At 36.6% G+C, this 15,329-nt stretch overlaps 1 protein-coding gene across 1 annotated transcript in view; it reads right to left on the bottom strand.

Annotated features, from left to right (window-relative positions):
* Positions 1-5,308: 5,308 nt before the first annotated feature.
* LY75 (lymphocyte antigen 75) overlaps positions 5,309-15,329 on the bottom strand; it is an 87,844-nt gene continuing 77,823 nt past the window's right edge. The window contains exons 31-35 of the mRNA XM_020903949.2: positions 14,527-14,695; positions 12,197-12,346; positions 10,313-10,435; positions 8,872-9,039; positions 5,309-6,951 (exon numbers count right to left, since the gene is read on the bottom strand). Coding sequence (XP_020759608.2) covers positions 6,773-6,951; positions 8,872-9,039; positions 10,313-10,435; positions 12,197-12,346; positions 14,527-14,695 — 789 coding nt within the window. The 3' untranslated portion in view covers positions 5,309-6,772. The remainder of the gene's footprint in view (positions 6,952-8,871; positions 9,040-10,312; positions 10,436-12,196; positions 12,347-14,526; positions 14,696-15,329) is intronic.

The following is a 15,329-nucleotide window of genomic DNA, read 5'->3' as shown; positions in this document are numbered from 1 at the left end:
AAAGCCAGTATATTAACACTGATCTAATACTGTGGGCTAATCTACAGCCCTTATCGTATTTCATCAGTTGTCCTTCTGATCATTTCTCTGTCCTAAAATCCAATCCGGGATCATACACTGCACTGCGCTTTCACGTGTCCTCAGTCTCTTTACTGTGGGGCAGTTCCTGTGTCACTGCTTATCTGGATACAGGTTTGAACAGTACTGACCGGTCGCTGTGTAGAACGTCCTTTAGTTTGGGTTTATGTGATGCTTCCTCTTGAGGGAGATTGGAAGCAAAGGATTCAGGTTATATTTCTGTGTTCTGTTGCTGGTGGTGGTTTGTTGGTTTTTGGCAAGAGTACCAAGTGGCCTGCCCATCCCAGGAAGACCACGTCATTCTATCTTATCACTGATAATGTTAACTTTGATCACTTGGTTAAAGTGGTGTTTGTTCTTTGAACCCAATAGCCAGAAACCTTTTCAAAGGCTCTCTCAGTGGACTGTGGCCATCAGACAACTTCTGTCATCAGCTCTTGGATGAGGGGTCTTTAAACTGTGCTTGACAGTCCTTGAAAGGAATACTTTGGATACTTTGATCTTGAACTTCTGGCCTCCAAAACTCTGACACAATATATTTCTGTTGTTTAAGAAAAACAGCAGCAATCATGTTTGTTACTATACATATGAAACTATGCAACTATAACTCGAATAGCAGGGTCTCTGGAACCAGACAAATCAGAGTCACACAGGCTGCTTGTTTAAACTCTGACATCGTCTCATGCCATTAGCAAAAGAGTGTTTTAAAATTGAGTCTAAACTCAAGAATACAAACATAAACAGCTCACTTTTAAAATTTACAAATGAGTTGAACAGACACTTCAACAAATAAGATATATAAATATAGCAAAAAGTGCTTGAAAACACACTCAACATCATATGTCACTAGGGAACTGCAAATTAAAACCAGATACCACCGTACACCTATTAGAATGACTTTTAAAAATCCAAAACACTGACAACACCAAATGCTGAAGAAGATAGAGAACAAGATGAATTCTCATTCATTTCCAGTGAGAATGCAAAATGGTACAGCCACTTTGGAAGACAGTTTGGCAGCTTCTCAGAAAACTAAATATACTCTTATTGTGTGATTCAGTGATCATGCTCCTTGGTATTTATCCTTGGTTGAAAAACTTACACATAGATATTTGAAGCAGCCCAGCTACCCTTCAGTAGGTGACTGGATAAATAGACTGTGGTACATCCACACAATGAAATATTATTCAGCACTAGAAAGAAATGAACTATCAAGCCATGGAATGAACTTAAACACATATTGCTAAGTGAATGAAGCCTGTCTGAAAAGCCCACATACCCTATTATTTCAACTTTATATTTTGGAAAGGCAAAACTGTGGTATCAGTTTAAAAAAAAATTAGTGGTTGTCAAGGGTTGAGGGAGGTGGTAAGGGAGACATGAATAGGAGCCCAGAGCACTTTTAGGGCAGTAAAACTGTTCGGAACAATACTGTAATGGTAGATATGTATCATTATACATTTGTCAAAACTATAGAATACACAACATAAAGAGGAATCCTGATGTAAACTATGGACTTTAGTTAAGAATAATGAATCTGATTTGGATCAATTTTACCAAATGTACCACACTAATGCAAGATGCTAATAATAAGAAAAAGGTGGCGAGACCTAAGGATGTATGTGGGAACTCTGTACTTTCTGCTCAATGTTTATCCTAAGACTGCTCAAAGATTCAGTCTATTAAAAAAAAATCAAGTCTAATCTTTTCCATGCTGCTGATTGTCCAACTGGAAATGGAGTGATTGCACCATCTGACAAAGGGGTCGGTAAGGAGTCTCAGAATGTCGGAGGTGGTAGGGACCATCTTCATTTACTGATAAAGAAACTGAGGCCCAAAGAAAGGATGTGACTTAGCCATGGGCACACAGTGAATGCCAAAAATGGAACCAGAGCCCAGGTCTTCTGCTGGACTCTCCCAACCTCTCCAGGTTCAGTCTCTTTGCCAAAGTATCAAGGACTTGCTCAACTGATATATTTCCATCATTCCTCAGACTGTTTGTATACTAAACCCAAACCCAAAGCAAATCCTTTCAAATGGACACAGTGTTCAAATATTCAAACCTCCCGATTCTGGGGACTCCTATCCTGCTAACTACACAGGGGGGGGGGGAAAGTCATCTATCTGAATAAGTTATCTCCACCCCTACCTCAGGCACCAAAGCACACTGTATCAATGTGGATTTTTATTAAACTAATTTTCAAATAATCATTAGAGTTACAATAGAAGTAGCACCTTCATGAATCAATCTACGTTAGGCAAATAATTCATTTCAGCAGTTTTTTAATTTTTCAGTCATTTGACCTAAAGGAAGGCATATTTTCCCCACTGTTGACTCTGGTGCACACTTCCTCATTTCTTATGCTAATATAAGACAGACTACTTACCCCCTCTACATGGGAAAATATAGTTATTTCATCAAAATCTCTCATTATGATGTCCTACTTTCCAATTACATTTCATACTGTTTTTCCTTCTCTTTTACTTGTTTACTTCCTCTTTGACCTCATTCCAGACTCCAATCCCTTGACTTCATTTTACACCCAGAAGTGAGACTGCTGGATCACATGGTAGTTCTATCTTTAATTTTTTGAGGATAGGGAATCTATTTTCTCCTTCATATTCTCCTTTCCCTCAATTTTAGTTAAGCAGTCGAGGGCAGGTAGAAGAAATCTATTCATTCTCCTGATGGTTGTCACTACTAATATATGGTTTTTAATTTCATGTGAGCCCAGTAAGCCTCTTCTGCAGTCTTTTATCTTGATCATTCTCCTCTCTCATTCATTCCCCACATAGAATATTTCAATTTTTTTATTATGCTCTTTAAGCTGAAACCCTATTCGATATTTATCTTTCTCTGAAAAAGACTTCACCTTCTACTCACTAGGAAACTAGAGGCCATCAGCTATAGATAAACATCTTCAAATAACTGCTCTCCCCTTCTCTTCCACACAGGTCATTCTCTTCTGTCCTCAGAGGGGAAAGCAAGCTTCCTCCCATCCCATCCAAACCTAGTTCCTTTATATATGGATTTAGATCTGCCCTCTTATCCCATCTTCTTCAAGATCTTCCCCTTTCTCCCCTGTATCAACTTCTCTCTGTTCATTTGTTACCAATGATGTGTTTTGTTTTCCTTCCTCTCAGCTTCTAAATGTGTCAATCTCTTCCCCCACCTCCTTTGGGAAGAAGTCTTCTTCACCTTTCCTCCTTCTCACTCTAGCTATGGCCCATCTCTACATCTCAAAATTTCATGCTCTCAGTTTCCTAATTTCCTTTCACTTTTCAGCTCACTCCCATCTGGATTCTGGTGATTTTCTGCATTTCTATTGGTTAAGATCACCAATGTTTTCCTAATTCCTGGACTCCAGTTTCATCTGACTTTGCCTCTTTGTTGCTTAGCCTTTGAAACAGTATTTACTTGACCCTACTTTGTATTAAGAGGGTGTTGGGGAACCTCACTGGTGGTCCAGGGGCTAAGACTCTGCACCACCAATGCAGGGGACCTGGGCTTGACCCTCGGTCAGGGAACTAGATCCCAATGCCACAATCTTTAGTTTGCATGCTGCAACTAAAGATACAATGAAGCTGAATGAAATAAACAAATCAATATTAAAATAGATAAAAAACAAACAAAAAAACCACCTTTTTTTTTTTTTTTTAAGAGTGGGCATTTGGCCAGGAAACTAAAACCCTAGGACTACTCAGGACTGACTTCAACCCCTTAAAGGTTCCCGGAGAGAGTCCTGGGCTGGGCATTGCTGAGCTCCCTTTTGCCCTAAAGTACTTAGGACTACATAAATGGAGACCAAAGTAGAAGGGGAGTCCTCCTCTGTAACTCTCAGCTTCCCTAGGTCCAGGAATGGGAAAGATGGGGTGAAGGGGAAAGGCTGATGAGGAAGACCAGTGAAGAACCTTGTGCAGATAATCCAGAAAGAAAAAAGGATAAAGTTCTGAAATAAAGACAGCTGGCAATGAAGATGACCAGTCCATGAGAAGTGTGGGGAAAAACTGACAGGAGTTTCTGGATTAGAGAGATGAGAAAGAGAGGATTTAAGGATGAATTCTGAGTTTCTACCCTGGGAAACAAGGGGTATGCTGTCTTCAATATTAATTCAAAGAGAATATAAGAAGAAGAATTGTTTGGGAGAATGGAAAAAAAGCCTTTCAGACTCTGCTTGGGCAGAATTGATTTAAGTTAGCTTGGGCAAAAGGAGAAATAGATGTATACTAACTTTGTTGGGATATAATAGTGTGAGAATGTTTTAATTTAGAATATAAAGGAGATTAGAGTTTACGGTACAGATCATGAGGTCTAGTTTTTTTAAAAAATGTCTTTGACAATCTAGAGGGGTGGGATGAAGTGGGGGCTAGTGGGGAGGTTCAAGAGGGAAGGGACATCTGTATACTTAACGGCTGATTCAGGTTGTATGGCAGAAACCGACACAACACTGTAAAGCAATTATCCTCCAATTAAAAACAATAAAGTCTCTGAGATATAGTTAAAATTTGTCTTTTTAGGTAAAAATTTGTTGAACTTAATAGTTAAAATTTTTCTTTTTAGGTGAGTTAGTGAGCAATCAGGTCTTTGTTTCTCCAAGGGGCTTTTAGGATTAAATGAACCACAGAGAAAGAAACCTGAATCTCTGGCTTTCCCTAGCATCAACTCAGCAGCGAGTCAGGACTGGGGTTTCCAACACTCCAGCAAACATTTGCAGGGCAGATCTCCCAGATAATGAAATATCCTGTCCTGGGATTGGGGAAGGGAGAATACTGTCAGAGGGTATTCATTGGTCACTTCTAAACTTGTCCTCTATAGCTGATCATTAGATGCATATATCTGTTTTTTTAGGTGCCTCATTTTGAAAGATCAATTTTGTCAGACCACATGTGGGGGTTGGATTAGTTAGGGAGATTGTAAAAGGCTGTTTTCAGTTCTTCTGAGAAAGGGAACACAATATGGGCAGCTCTGGTCATGGTAAGAAGGACTTTCACAGAGATTGTTCAGAGGGAATTAGAAATATGAACCTGAAACTAGATATTTGAATTATTGCCCTAGAAGTGGTTGATGGATGCTGTGGGGTAGGAGGCAGTGTGCAGGATCTCCTGAGGGAGGCAAACAGAGTGAGAAGCAAGTGTATTATAGGTGGGAGCCCTGCTGACCCAGTATTTAGAAGGAATGCTGAGTCAGAGGAATCCAAAAAGGAGCCTAAAATCAAACACTCAAGAGATGTACAAATGATTATATTTATTCTTTTGAAAGTGTACACAAGATCTTGATGCCTTGCTTTACAATAGCTGGACACTTTTTTTCTTGTCATGCTATATGTGTAACATAATAAAGCCCAATCTAGAGATTTGTTTTTCAAAACAGAAGACAATACTTTTATAATAAGATCAATGATACTTTTACTTAAAAAAAAAAAAAAAAAAAGAAAATGATTTTATTATGGCATCACTACTATATATACCTGTACTTCTTGCATCAAATTTGTTCAGTTCTTTGAAGAACGTCTTAACAACTAAAATTGCACAGATGATAGAGTAAGAGAACTATACTACAGAGTGTTAGACTACTAAAATTGTCTTAGAGAGTTATTTACAACATTATCATAATATAAACACTAAATTTTAAAATAAATCTGTGGATTTTATACAAAAATAAAGTACAAATGTCAATATAAGTTAAACACTGAGTAAAACATTCACAATATCCAGTAGAAGCTATTATTAAGACTATATTCTAGGTGGTAAAATTCAAAACAATAACCATAAAACCATGTTTCCTAAACCATTCACACTTTTAAATATTTTAGTAGTAATCACAAGATTTAGAGTTTAATTGTAAAATTTTTCATTTTTACAAATATACACAATTTTCACTATCTCTTATGTAAAAAGGCAACAAAGAATAAAAATTTCTTAGTCAGAAGTTGCCATACTATGTTAACTATATAAACTGAAATTTTCAAAAAAATCTCATTCCCTTTAAAAACATAACATATGTTTTATACAAAACAATAAACACACTGCTATAAGATATCTAATCAATCTAAAAATATTTCCACACTTAAAAAACATTAAGTACTAAATCTTCTTTAAAAGCCTTTGAAAAACTATGAACAGAACAAAATTATTTGCATTTAAATAATTTTGGTATGAAATATCTTTGGAACAGTATAAGAAAATCTTGCCAAGAGGCATAATTTTGCTGTTTGCATGTCTCATTGTTTAATAATTTTCCCTAAATGCTACAAATGACTACTTTAAAACAATGTTGATATTATTTAGTTTTGTTACCTAGAGGTACTAATTTTGCATTTGGCTTAGATGTTCTTAAAATTGAATATACATATATGACCCAGTAATATGCCAATTTTATTTCCTAAGACATTTTGTTAAAATGCCATTCATATCCTAGTTACCAACTACATTCTTACAGAGAAAATGCACATTAAACTCATTACTCTATAAACAATTTGGACTTTAGTTCCAACTTTGGTATCTTTTCATGCTATTAAGTAGAGTTATGAACCTGGCATTTTGTGGGTAACTGTAGATACCAGCATTATAATTAAACAAAAAAGAATACTTAAGACCCCAACATTGAAACAGAGTAAATACTGACATTGGGAAAATTTTAAATGGCTCATTTTTCCTAAACCATCAGTGCAAATCAGCAAACCTCTAGAAGAGTTTAGTCATGGAAAGAAGGAAGCATGATTTCATCTTCATTCCCTCCTTGTTGATACCGAACTGAAGAGAAGCCCAACAAGTGCCAACGGTTCCTTCGGAAGAAGAGCCAGGTCAGTCCGCAGGTGAGAGCCAAGATGCTCAGCACAGCAAATGCGATACCTATCCCTCTGTAGTCAGGGCCTAGGCCAGGGAAAGGGTGGAGGAGAGAACAGAACAGTGATCATCACTGATTTTATATATTAGGCTTTGTGTCACAGATGTGAACACTGTACACATTAGATACAGTAAATGCTGACTGTCTCAGTGTCAACACAGAACTCAAACTCATCATCAAACCCTTCAGTGCTTTCTCATCCAGTTTAACTGTTTTCACTCAAATCCTCTTCACTCCTATAGCAATTTTCTTCCCAAGAAATTAGAGTGGTACCATTATTCTCAAATTCCCTTCCCATCATCCTTTTGAGACCCTCATTCCCAGTGTATTATCTTACTTTGACAGCAAATTGCTAAAGATTGGTAAATGTCTGTGTTTGACTTACCTAGTGCCAAATAAAGTGTTATTTGCTTTAAAGGAAATTAACCCTTTAGCATGACCTCATTGGGTTCCTCACTATTCAATTTTAAGCACTGTTCCAGGCCCCTATCTACATGCTGCCAAGATGGAATCATTTGGTCCCAGGGCTTTAACATCAGCTCTGTGCTGACTTTCCTCCTCTCTCATATGTCCAACTGCACACTAGACACTTCTTGTGGATAGCTCATCGCCACATGGGTGCTCAAAAGTTCAAAACGGAACTCTTGGTTTATACTATTCTAACCCTACTTCTCCCTCACCCCAAATCCTGGGTACTAGCTCCCTATTCCACTAAGTATAGAACCTGAACACTTGACTCAGGATTCCAAAGCCCTACCTGTCTGACACCTGTCTACTTTCCATTTCTTCCTTAAGCCCACATGAAAATGTTCTGTCTTAGGCCCTCTGCTCCATCTGGTACCTCTGCCTGGAGTGACTCTTCTGCTGATCCCAAAGGCCTTGGCTGGCCTTCCAGATTTCAGCTTCCACATCTCCTGCTCTAAGAAGTCTTCCCTGATCACCCCTGACCTAGAGCAGTTACACCCCTAGTCTCAGCACAGTTTATGTGAGTGCCTGCGCACGTGCCTGCTCAGCTACCTCTGTACGACCCCATGGACTGCAGTCCGCCAGGCTTCTCTGCCCATGGAATTCTCCAGGCAAGAATACTGCAGTGGGTTGCCATTTCCTTCTCCAGGATTCTTTACCATCGCACCCCAAAGTTTATAACTACTGGATATTTTCCTCTCTTAAAAATGGACCTGCTTGGTACTCCTTATCTGTCTTCAGTAGACTGTAAGCTCTGTGAGAAAAGGAATCTTACCTGTCTTGTTCATGGGTGCACCCTAGCACATAAAACAGATACTCTAAATATTTGCTGAATCAATGCGTAAATATGTAGATACTGATTACCTAGAGTTAAGGTTTTATTTTTAACATTTGTATACCAAAATGGACATTTTATGCTAATCTTTAAAAATGTTGATGTGAAAATTTTAGAGCTTGTTAAGATTTTTGTGGTTAATTTATGTATCAATTATGATGAAACAGAAGTTCAAAGTACAATTTCCTATAGATACTTAGGGTGTTGTAACTAATTAAATACAGTTTTGCACAGTTGTTTATTATGAGTTTTATGGGAATGGGGAGAAAGGAAATGAAGTAACTTCAGAATTAGACCTTTGAGCTTTTAATGTCTGAACTATAGAATAAAATACATTTTAACATTTGCCAAGAGATGACCTCCCTAAAACTCTGGCAGCTCCCATTTTTCTTAGGAAAGAATTATACAAAGTTTGGACAGTTCAGTACTTTCCTCTGGTAGTCCCAGACATCTTGTGCATTTACTGTCATTTGTAATTTATTTTTCTGAGGGAAAGAATCTTTATGACCTAATCAGAGTTTGTTTGGATATACTCTAAGGACTAAGTACTCTGGGACAAAGTACAAAACTGCACACAATTGAATCGTACATCTATTGCCTGAGCCATTCTTCAAAAAGGTTCCTTAAGAACAGGTTACATACTTACCCAAGGGAACTTTGCAGACAACTCTTCCATAGCCACGCGAACATTCAACTTTTGTCCAAGTTTCATTTGAAGCTAACAAAATGCTACATTGTCCACTGCCACTCTTAATTTTATCTGTCCATTTGACAAATGTCACTTTTGATCCATCTAACCAGTTCCAAGACTGATCTAGAGAAAGAAGTTTGTGTACTGTAACTAAATTACTAAGGTAAAAAGCACATGGTTCATACAATTCATTTATTTAGAACTGTGCTGTGCCACTATTTTTAAAATGAAATTTATTGAAAGTTAAAATATTAAAATCATCACATCAGTTGCACTTGACATATTTCAAGTGTTCAACAGCCACTTACGGTTAGTGACTACTACATTCGACAGCACAGGCATAGAAAAAGTTTCATCTTTGTAGAAAGTTCTATTAGACAGCACTTACATAGAGTATGGTGTTATAAATGAAGTGCATAATGCCTACACATTTATTGTGTGATGGACAGATTTCTAAAGATCCGTATCCCTTGTCCCTTGCTTCCCACCCATGACTTTCCCCCATTAAAAATCATTCACAGTGTGCTGGTGAGAGAGGAAGACTGCTGCAGGGTCCAAGAAGTCCTCCCCACCATGACTCCACTTAGGGTTCCCAGCTGATGGAGCACCACCTTGTGGTGATAGTATAAACAGAACTCATACTTCCTTTAGGGGGCCAACTTAGACTTCATTCACTTTTTCACACATATTAATATTTTGGAATTCACATTTATTTCAATTATTTAGAATTCAAATTTGCATAAAATGTGAAACCAACTTTCCATTATTCTATCAAAGGTGTAACTCTTAATTCATTGATCAATTCTAAGTGCATGGAAACAATCTATTATTCCTTATTGAAGAATTCTTCCACAAATCTTTTTGAACCAAGTCTCTGCAATTTTACTAAGGTAATATAAAAATCACCAATATAAAAAAAATCACCATTAAGACTTAATTTCACTCTATTGTATTAAAAAAAAAGTAAAAATGTTTCAAGAGGGAAGGGAACAAGAAGAAGAGAACTTTCTGAATAATAGCTAAAGGCTACAAAAACACCAGGTGATAAGACACTAGAATGCTATGGAAAGTAACCAATGTGTTCCTGGTGGGATACACAAGGGACACAGATACTGCCATAGGAGGAAAACATATCCTGTTGACCCAAGTGTCTTAAGCCTCTAAGACAATTCCAGTTGCTTTAACCTGATTTTCTACTTCATTAGTGTTTCCATCATTACTAATAAGTCATTCATTTATTTATTAGGAATTTATAAGCCTCTAAACCAGCAGACCTAGCTTATTCATCACCAAGAAGCGTTAGAGTTAGCCACCACTTGACATTCTTTAGTGAGGCTGATTTGGCATTCAGGACAAGTTAGAACTCTCTTTGCACACTCTACACACAGATATTTACCGGCAGAAAGTTGAGATAATCCAAGCCAAACTCTCATGGTAATGTTATTATTTTCCCTCATTAGTCTGCTCACAAATTTATTCTCCTCTTCATCCTTTATGGTAACGACAGTTGCAGAATGGGCTGTTGAAGGAAAACAAACCCTAAGTCAATTAGCATTATGCCAACTAGAGAAGACTGAGGGCAGGAGGAGAAGGGGACAACAGAGGACGAGAAAGTTGGATGGCATCACTGACTCAATGGACATAAATTTGAGCAAACTCTGGGAGACAGTGAAGGACAGGGAAGCCTGATGTGCTTCAGTCCATCGGGTTGGAAAGAGTTGGACATGACTTAGTGATAGAACAACAACAATCAAGATTAAGATCATGAAGATATTCAAACTTGACACAGAGTATATAGCGTTAATACACACAAGTATAGTGTTAATAGCTTCCAAAAATGTTAGAAATATTTCTAAATTGAAACTTTGTGTATATACATATCTTATGTTTCCTCAAAATGTTTACATGTTAATATTTCTGGGCCTTGGAACTACTTAACCAGTAAGACCTTCCTGTATGAACACCTAGTCGTAAGAAGTGGGGTATGTGATGGTAGAAATCTGTGTTCCCCTGTAGATTTTCAACACTCTCTTCTCAACAACTAGTTCTGTATAATGTTAACTTTAAATGTGCTTCTGTTAAAATGAAAATAAAAGCAAATAGATTTGAGATGTTGGAGAGCATTAGCCTTCCTTTTAATATTATTTTATACATAAGTATACATGACAATGGTCATGCCATTGTATACTGTCTGAAATACAGTATGGAATTGAATGAGTGAGTATTCCTCAAGTTTGATAGGCTGCCTTAAACCCACAGAGATAATAGCACTATCACCAGCATCAGACAAGGGATAGAAATAAAATAATACCAGGACTTGGAAACTAATCCAAAATGGAATCAAATAGTCTTCAATCCGAACAAGTTTATCCATACTTGAACTAAAGCATGTCTTTTGTGGTGTGAAGTATTAAAAGAAGGGCAAAGGAAAGCATTCTCCTCTATAGATCACCAGAGTGTGCAGGTACTTTACCTTTTATAATACTAATCTCACATAAAAGTTTCCATCATGTAGTTAAGCGGTAACAAGGAGATTTTTAAATCAGTAAAGTGTCTCCATAAGGTAGCAAAATAAATAAGATAAATGTCATCTGCCTAAATTGCTACCTAAGGATGCAGGTCTTTGAAATACTCCAGGTGGTCTCCTTAGAAGTTATTTCACAGTCTGACTATGGTCTAAGATTCTCATGGGAGGGAGTCAATCATGGCTGCTCTTTCCCTTTAGTTAAATCTGAAGATTAAAAGTCCTGTCCCCTATAGTGTTCAGAGATGTGGGCCACGGGTCTGTTTTGCAGAATGAACAACCAATGCTTGGACTTTGTTACCCTGGTCAGGTTAAACTTACTTATTAATGACTAAGTAATGAAAAATCTACAATTTTGTATTTACTGCTTAATCAACTTTACAAAAAATCTGCTTCTTAATCCTTTCATCTGAGCATATCTAGCTGTATTTAAAATGGTTTCATTTGTCAGTGTTTTCACATAATAGTTTATTTAGCAATTTTTTATTCTACTTCTTCCCACTTACTTTTATATACCATCTACTTATTCTTATACTGATCATTTTTTACTGGCTGTTCCAATATTCCATTGAGTTCATATATCATAAAATACTTAACCATTTCTGTACCACTGGCAATTAGGTTATAATGCTATTATAATTAGTGAGTGCTTCACAAAGATTTTCAAAAATATAATATTTATTCTAAAGGGTTTCCTTAAGAAAAATTCTAATGACTAAATTACTGAGCAAAGAAAATCAGCACATTTTAACTCACCAAGCTTTGAACAAAACCATCTGGCTTCTGAGAAACTGTGCAATGCCTGGTCAGATATATAACAATGGTCCCTGTACTGAATCCACTGTGACTTGTTCCCTTTTGCTGCTGGACATCTTGATGAGTAAGTATAAGAGGACACCTCTTTAGCTGTAAAAATGTCAGACATAACTGTGAACATGCACAGAAAAATATGACTGGCTTTTAAAATCTCACCGACACCTGTAGGTAAAATCTCACATGGTTCCTGTAGGTAAGAGGCATTCAATTTCAATACACATCATAGCGGGCTACAGCCCACACTCTGAGAACGCAATCTCATTAGCTTTTTGGAAAATCATTTTTAAAACTGAGAATAGAGAGGAAAGTACTTAACTCTCTAAGATGAATTTAGACTAAAGTAAAAACAACTAGAAAGACAGAATTGAGAAGAAAAGACAAGGCTGACTGGCCTGTAACAAATTTGAAATAATAATTAAAATTCTTTCTTTCTTTGGATTCCTTTTTGTATTGATCACAAAGATCTACTTTTACCTTGCCATAAAAAAACCATACCCACATTGAAAACTTGGTAACTTGTTTACAAAGCACAACAGATCAGCACTGAAAAAATCTGTCTCAAGCCAAAAAAACAAAGGAGGTGTGGCTTCTTAGCTCTGAACAATTCCCCTGGTTTCCATGTAAACTGTTTAATTTTCAGTCATTCTCTATAACACAAGAAGCCTGTGTAATGAAGCCTATCCCCCTTAACACCACTGTTAATTCCAACAGCAGAGAGTATGAGAACTGGAAAGTAAATTGCCAGCATCCTGTTGACCGGGTACAGATTATCTGAATCAAATATCTGATCTGGTATGGCCAGTAGTCTCAACCCATTACCATTGTTCTCTATGCATTATGCATGGTCTGCATGTCCTTCAGTCATTGAAGGCTTTTGTTCCTCATTGCAGTTTGGTAGAATTCTTTTCATTTATGATCCCTATGATTCCAGAAGAATGGCTACTGCCCTTTTCTTTTCCACTGAGAGACTTCAGGATGGTTCTCCATTCCTTATTCTGCTTCTCTATCCTGTTTCTCCACTCGGGCTCAATCTTTTTTGAAATCTAGTTATTTGATTGGCTTCTGCCTCCACACTATTCACTAATGCCACTAGTTTGGGCTCTAAGTCTTCCTTCAGTTTGAAAATTGATTACTCCTGGGTAAGTTTCCTAGCTGCAGATGACCATGACAAGTAATCTAAAAATTAACCTGCGAAGTCTGTAAGACTTGTGACAATTCTTTGTTAAGGTTGTGGTGGAGGAAGATGCTACTAACAAGTGCTTGATTCTATCATACGGTGAAAATAGAATCTCTGACAAAAAATACACTGCTGACTACTCTATCACTGCACAGGCAATGGTGTGTGTTGTTTCTTTAGATTTAAAACATGCTGAACACTGGCTACCAATGCATGGCTAGGACTAGTGGACTTTTATGAATGGGTTGGCTTTAAAAACAATTCTTCATACACTGGGAACATATGGAAATGCCTTCAAATATCTTCAAAGTCTATTTGTTTCTAGTCCAAGCTGAAAATGGCCTGTCTTAAATGGCATATATTTTCTTTTCTTACTGTTCTTTAGGGAGCTTTGCTTCCAACTCTCACACTTTTTTTGTGTGTGGTAAGTTTCTCATATTCCTGTCAAGAAGATTCAATTTTGTTTGAAAGGGGATAAAATATACATTATGTAAAATTTACCACTGTAACTATTTTTCACTGTACAGTTCAATGGCATGAAGTACATTCACATTATTAAGCAATCATCACCACCATCCACCTCCAAACTGTTTCATCTTGCAAAACTGAAACTCTGCTCCAATTAAATAATAACACCTCATTCCTTCTTTCCTGCAGCAATCACCACTCTACTTTCTATAGTAGAAACATTTGGAAAATGTTTAGTTACACAAAACATTTCTTTACTATAAAAACTTTCAGAGCCATTAATATGGTAAATCACCTGAGATTTTTCTCAAATCTATATCCTGTGGAACACTTTTTTAAAAAGGAGAATCTTACTCTCTGAAAAACACTGCTAAGTGAAATTAAAATTCACAAATTCTAGAGTAAAACTCACTGAGTAACAGATCAGTTGAAAATCTTTGAGAACAAATTCCCTGAATGGGCATATCATATTTGTTTCTCTTCACAAAGTATCAAAATTATTTTGCTAGGATTTGTGAATAAACCTTATTTAATATCTATAAACATTATTTTGCATACTTAATCAGGTACATAAAACAAATGTCATGTTTTAGTAAATATACAGCTATTTGAAATCAAGTCTTACATTCTGTAGGTTTATAACAAATAGCACCATCCTTAACAGAGTTGCAGTTTTCATGCTTCCAAATTCCTTTTGGATCCAAGACAACACAATTTCCGGCAAATTTTTTATCTTTCCATGGAATATAGTCAAAGGCACTGCCATCAGACCATTCAAAACTTGATTTACTTCCCTGTATTAAGAATAATAATGATAATCTGAATTCATATGTATGACTTCAAAAGAACATTGAGATGAACATGCATACTTTAAGAAGTATAGGAATGCAGTGTTAATTATTTGCTTATAAGTACTATAAATCTGAACATATTTGTAAAACCAGGGATTTACTTTTGATGCACTGATTTGAGACATTTGCTTTGGCATATAATTTAAATAGGACTTTAGAGATAGAGTTACTATACTCTATCTCTAGATTTCTTTTTTTAGGGGTGAGTTTACATAACACTAGAAATTAGATGACATGGAAATGGCTTCCACTTGTCACAATTGCAGGTTTACAATCCCAATCTTCATTTACTCTAAATACTGTTTTTTATGTTTTACAGTGTTGTGGTTTGTGTCCCTGGCTTGATTTTTTTCATATTACAGAAGTTATCGAGCAGCAAGGGGCTGGAAGAGAAAAATAGTTCCCAAGAAATTCATATTGGAAGATTACTTTTGATTTGTCCTTGATTCTTTAATCCTAATTTGCCATCCTTTTACTTTTCCCACTTTATTTAGATTAGGCCTCCATTCTAATCTCAACAGACTGTTTTTTGTATACTAGATGTCATTATCAGTACATATATGTGTATATATATATA

The sequence above is a fragment of the Odocoileus virginianus genome, chromosome 13, assembly GCF_023699985.2.
Source record: "Odocoileus virginianus isolate 20LAN1187 ecotype Illinois chromosome 13, Ovbor_1.2, whole genome shotgun sequence".
Classification (NCBI taxonomy): Eukaryota; Metazoa; Chordata; class Mammalia; order Artiodactyla; family Cervidae; genus Odocoileus; species Odocoileus virginianus.
The sequence above is the reverse complement of the archived record's forward strand: the minus strand, read 5'-3'. Positions and strand labels throughout refer to the sequence as shown.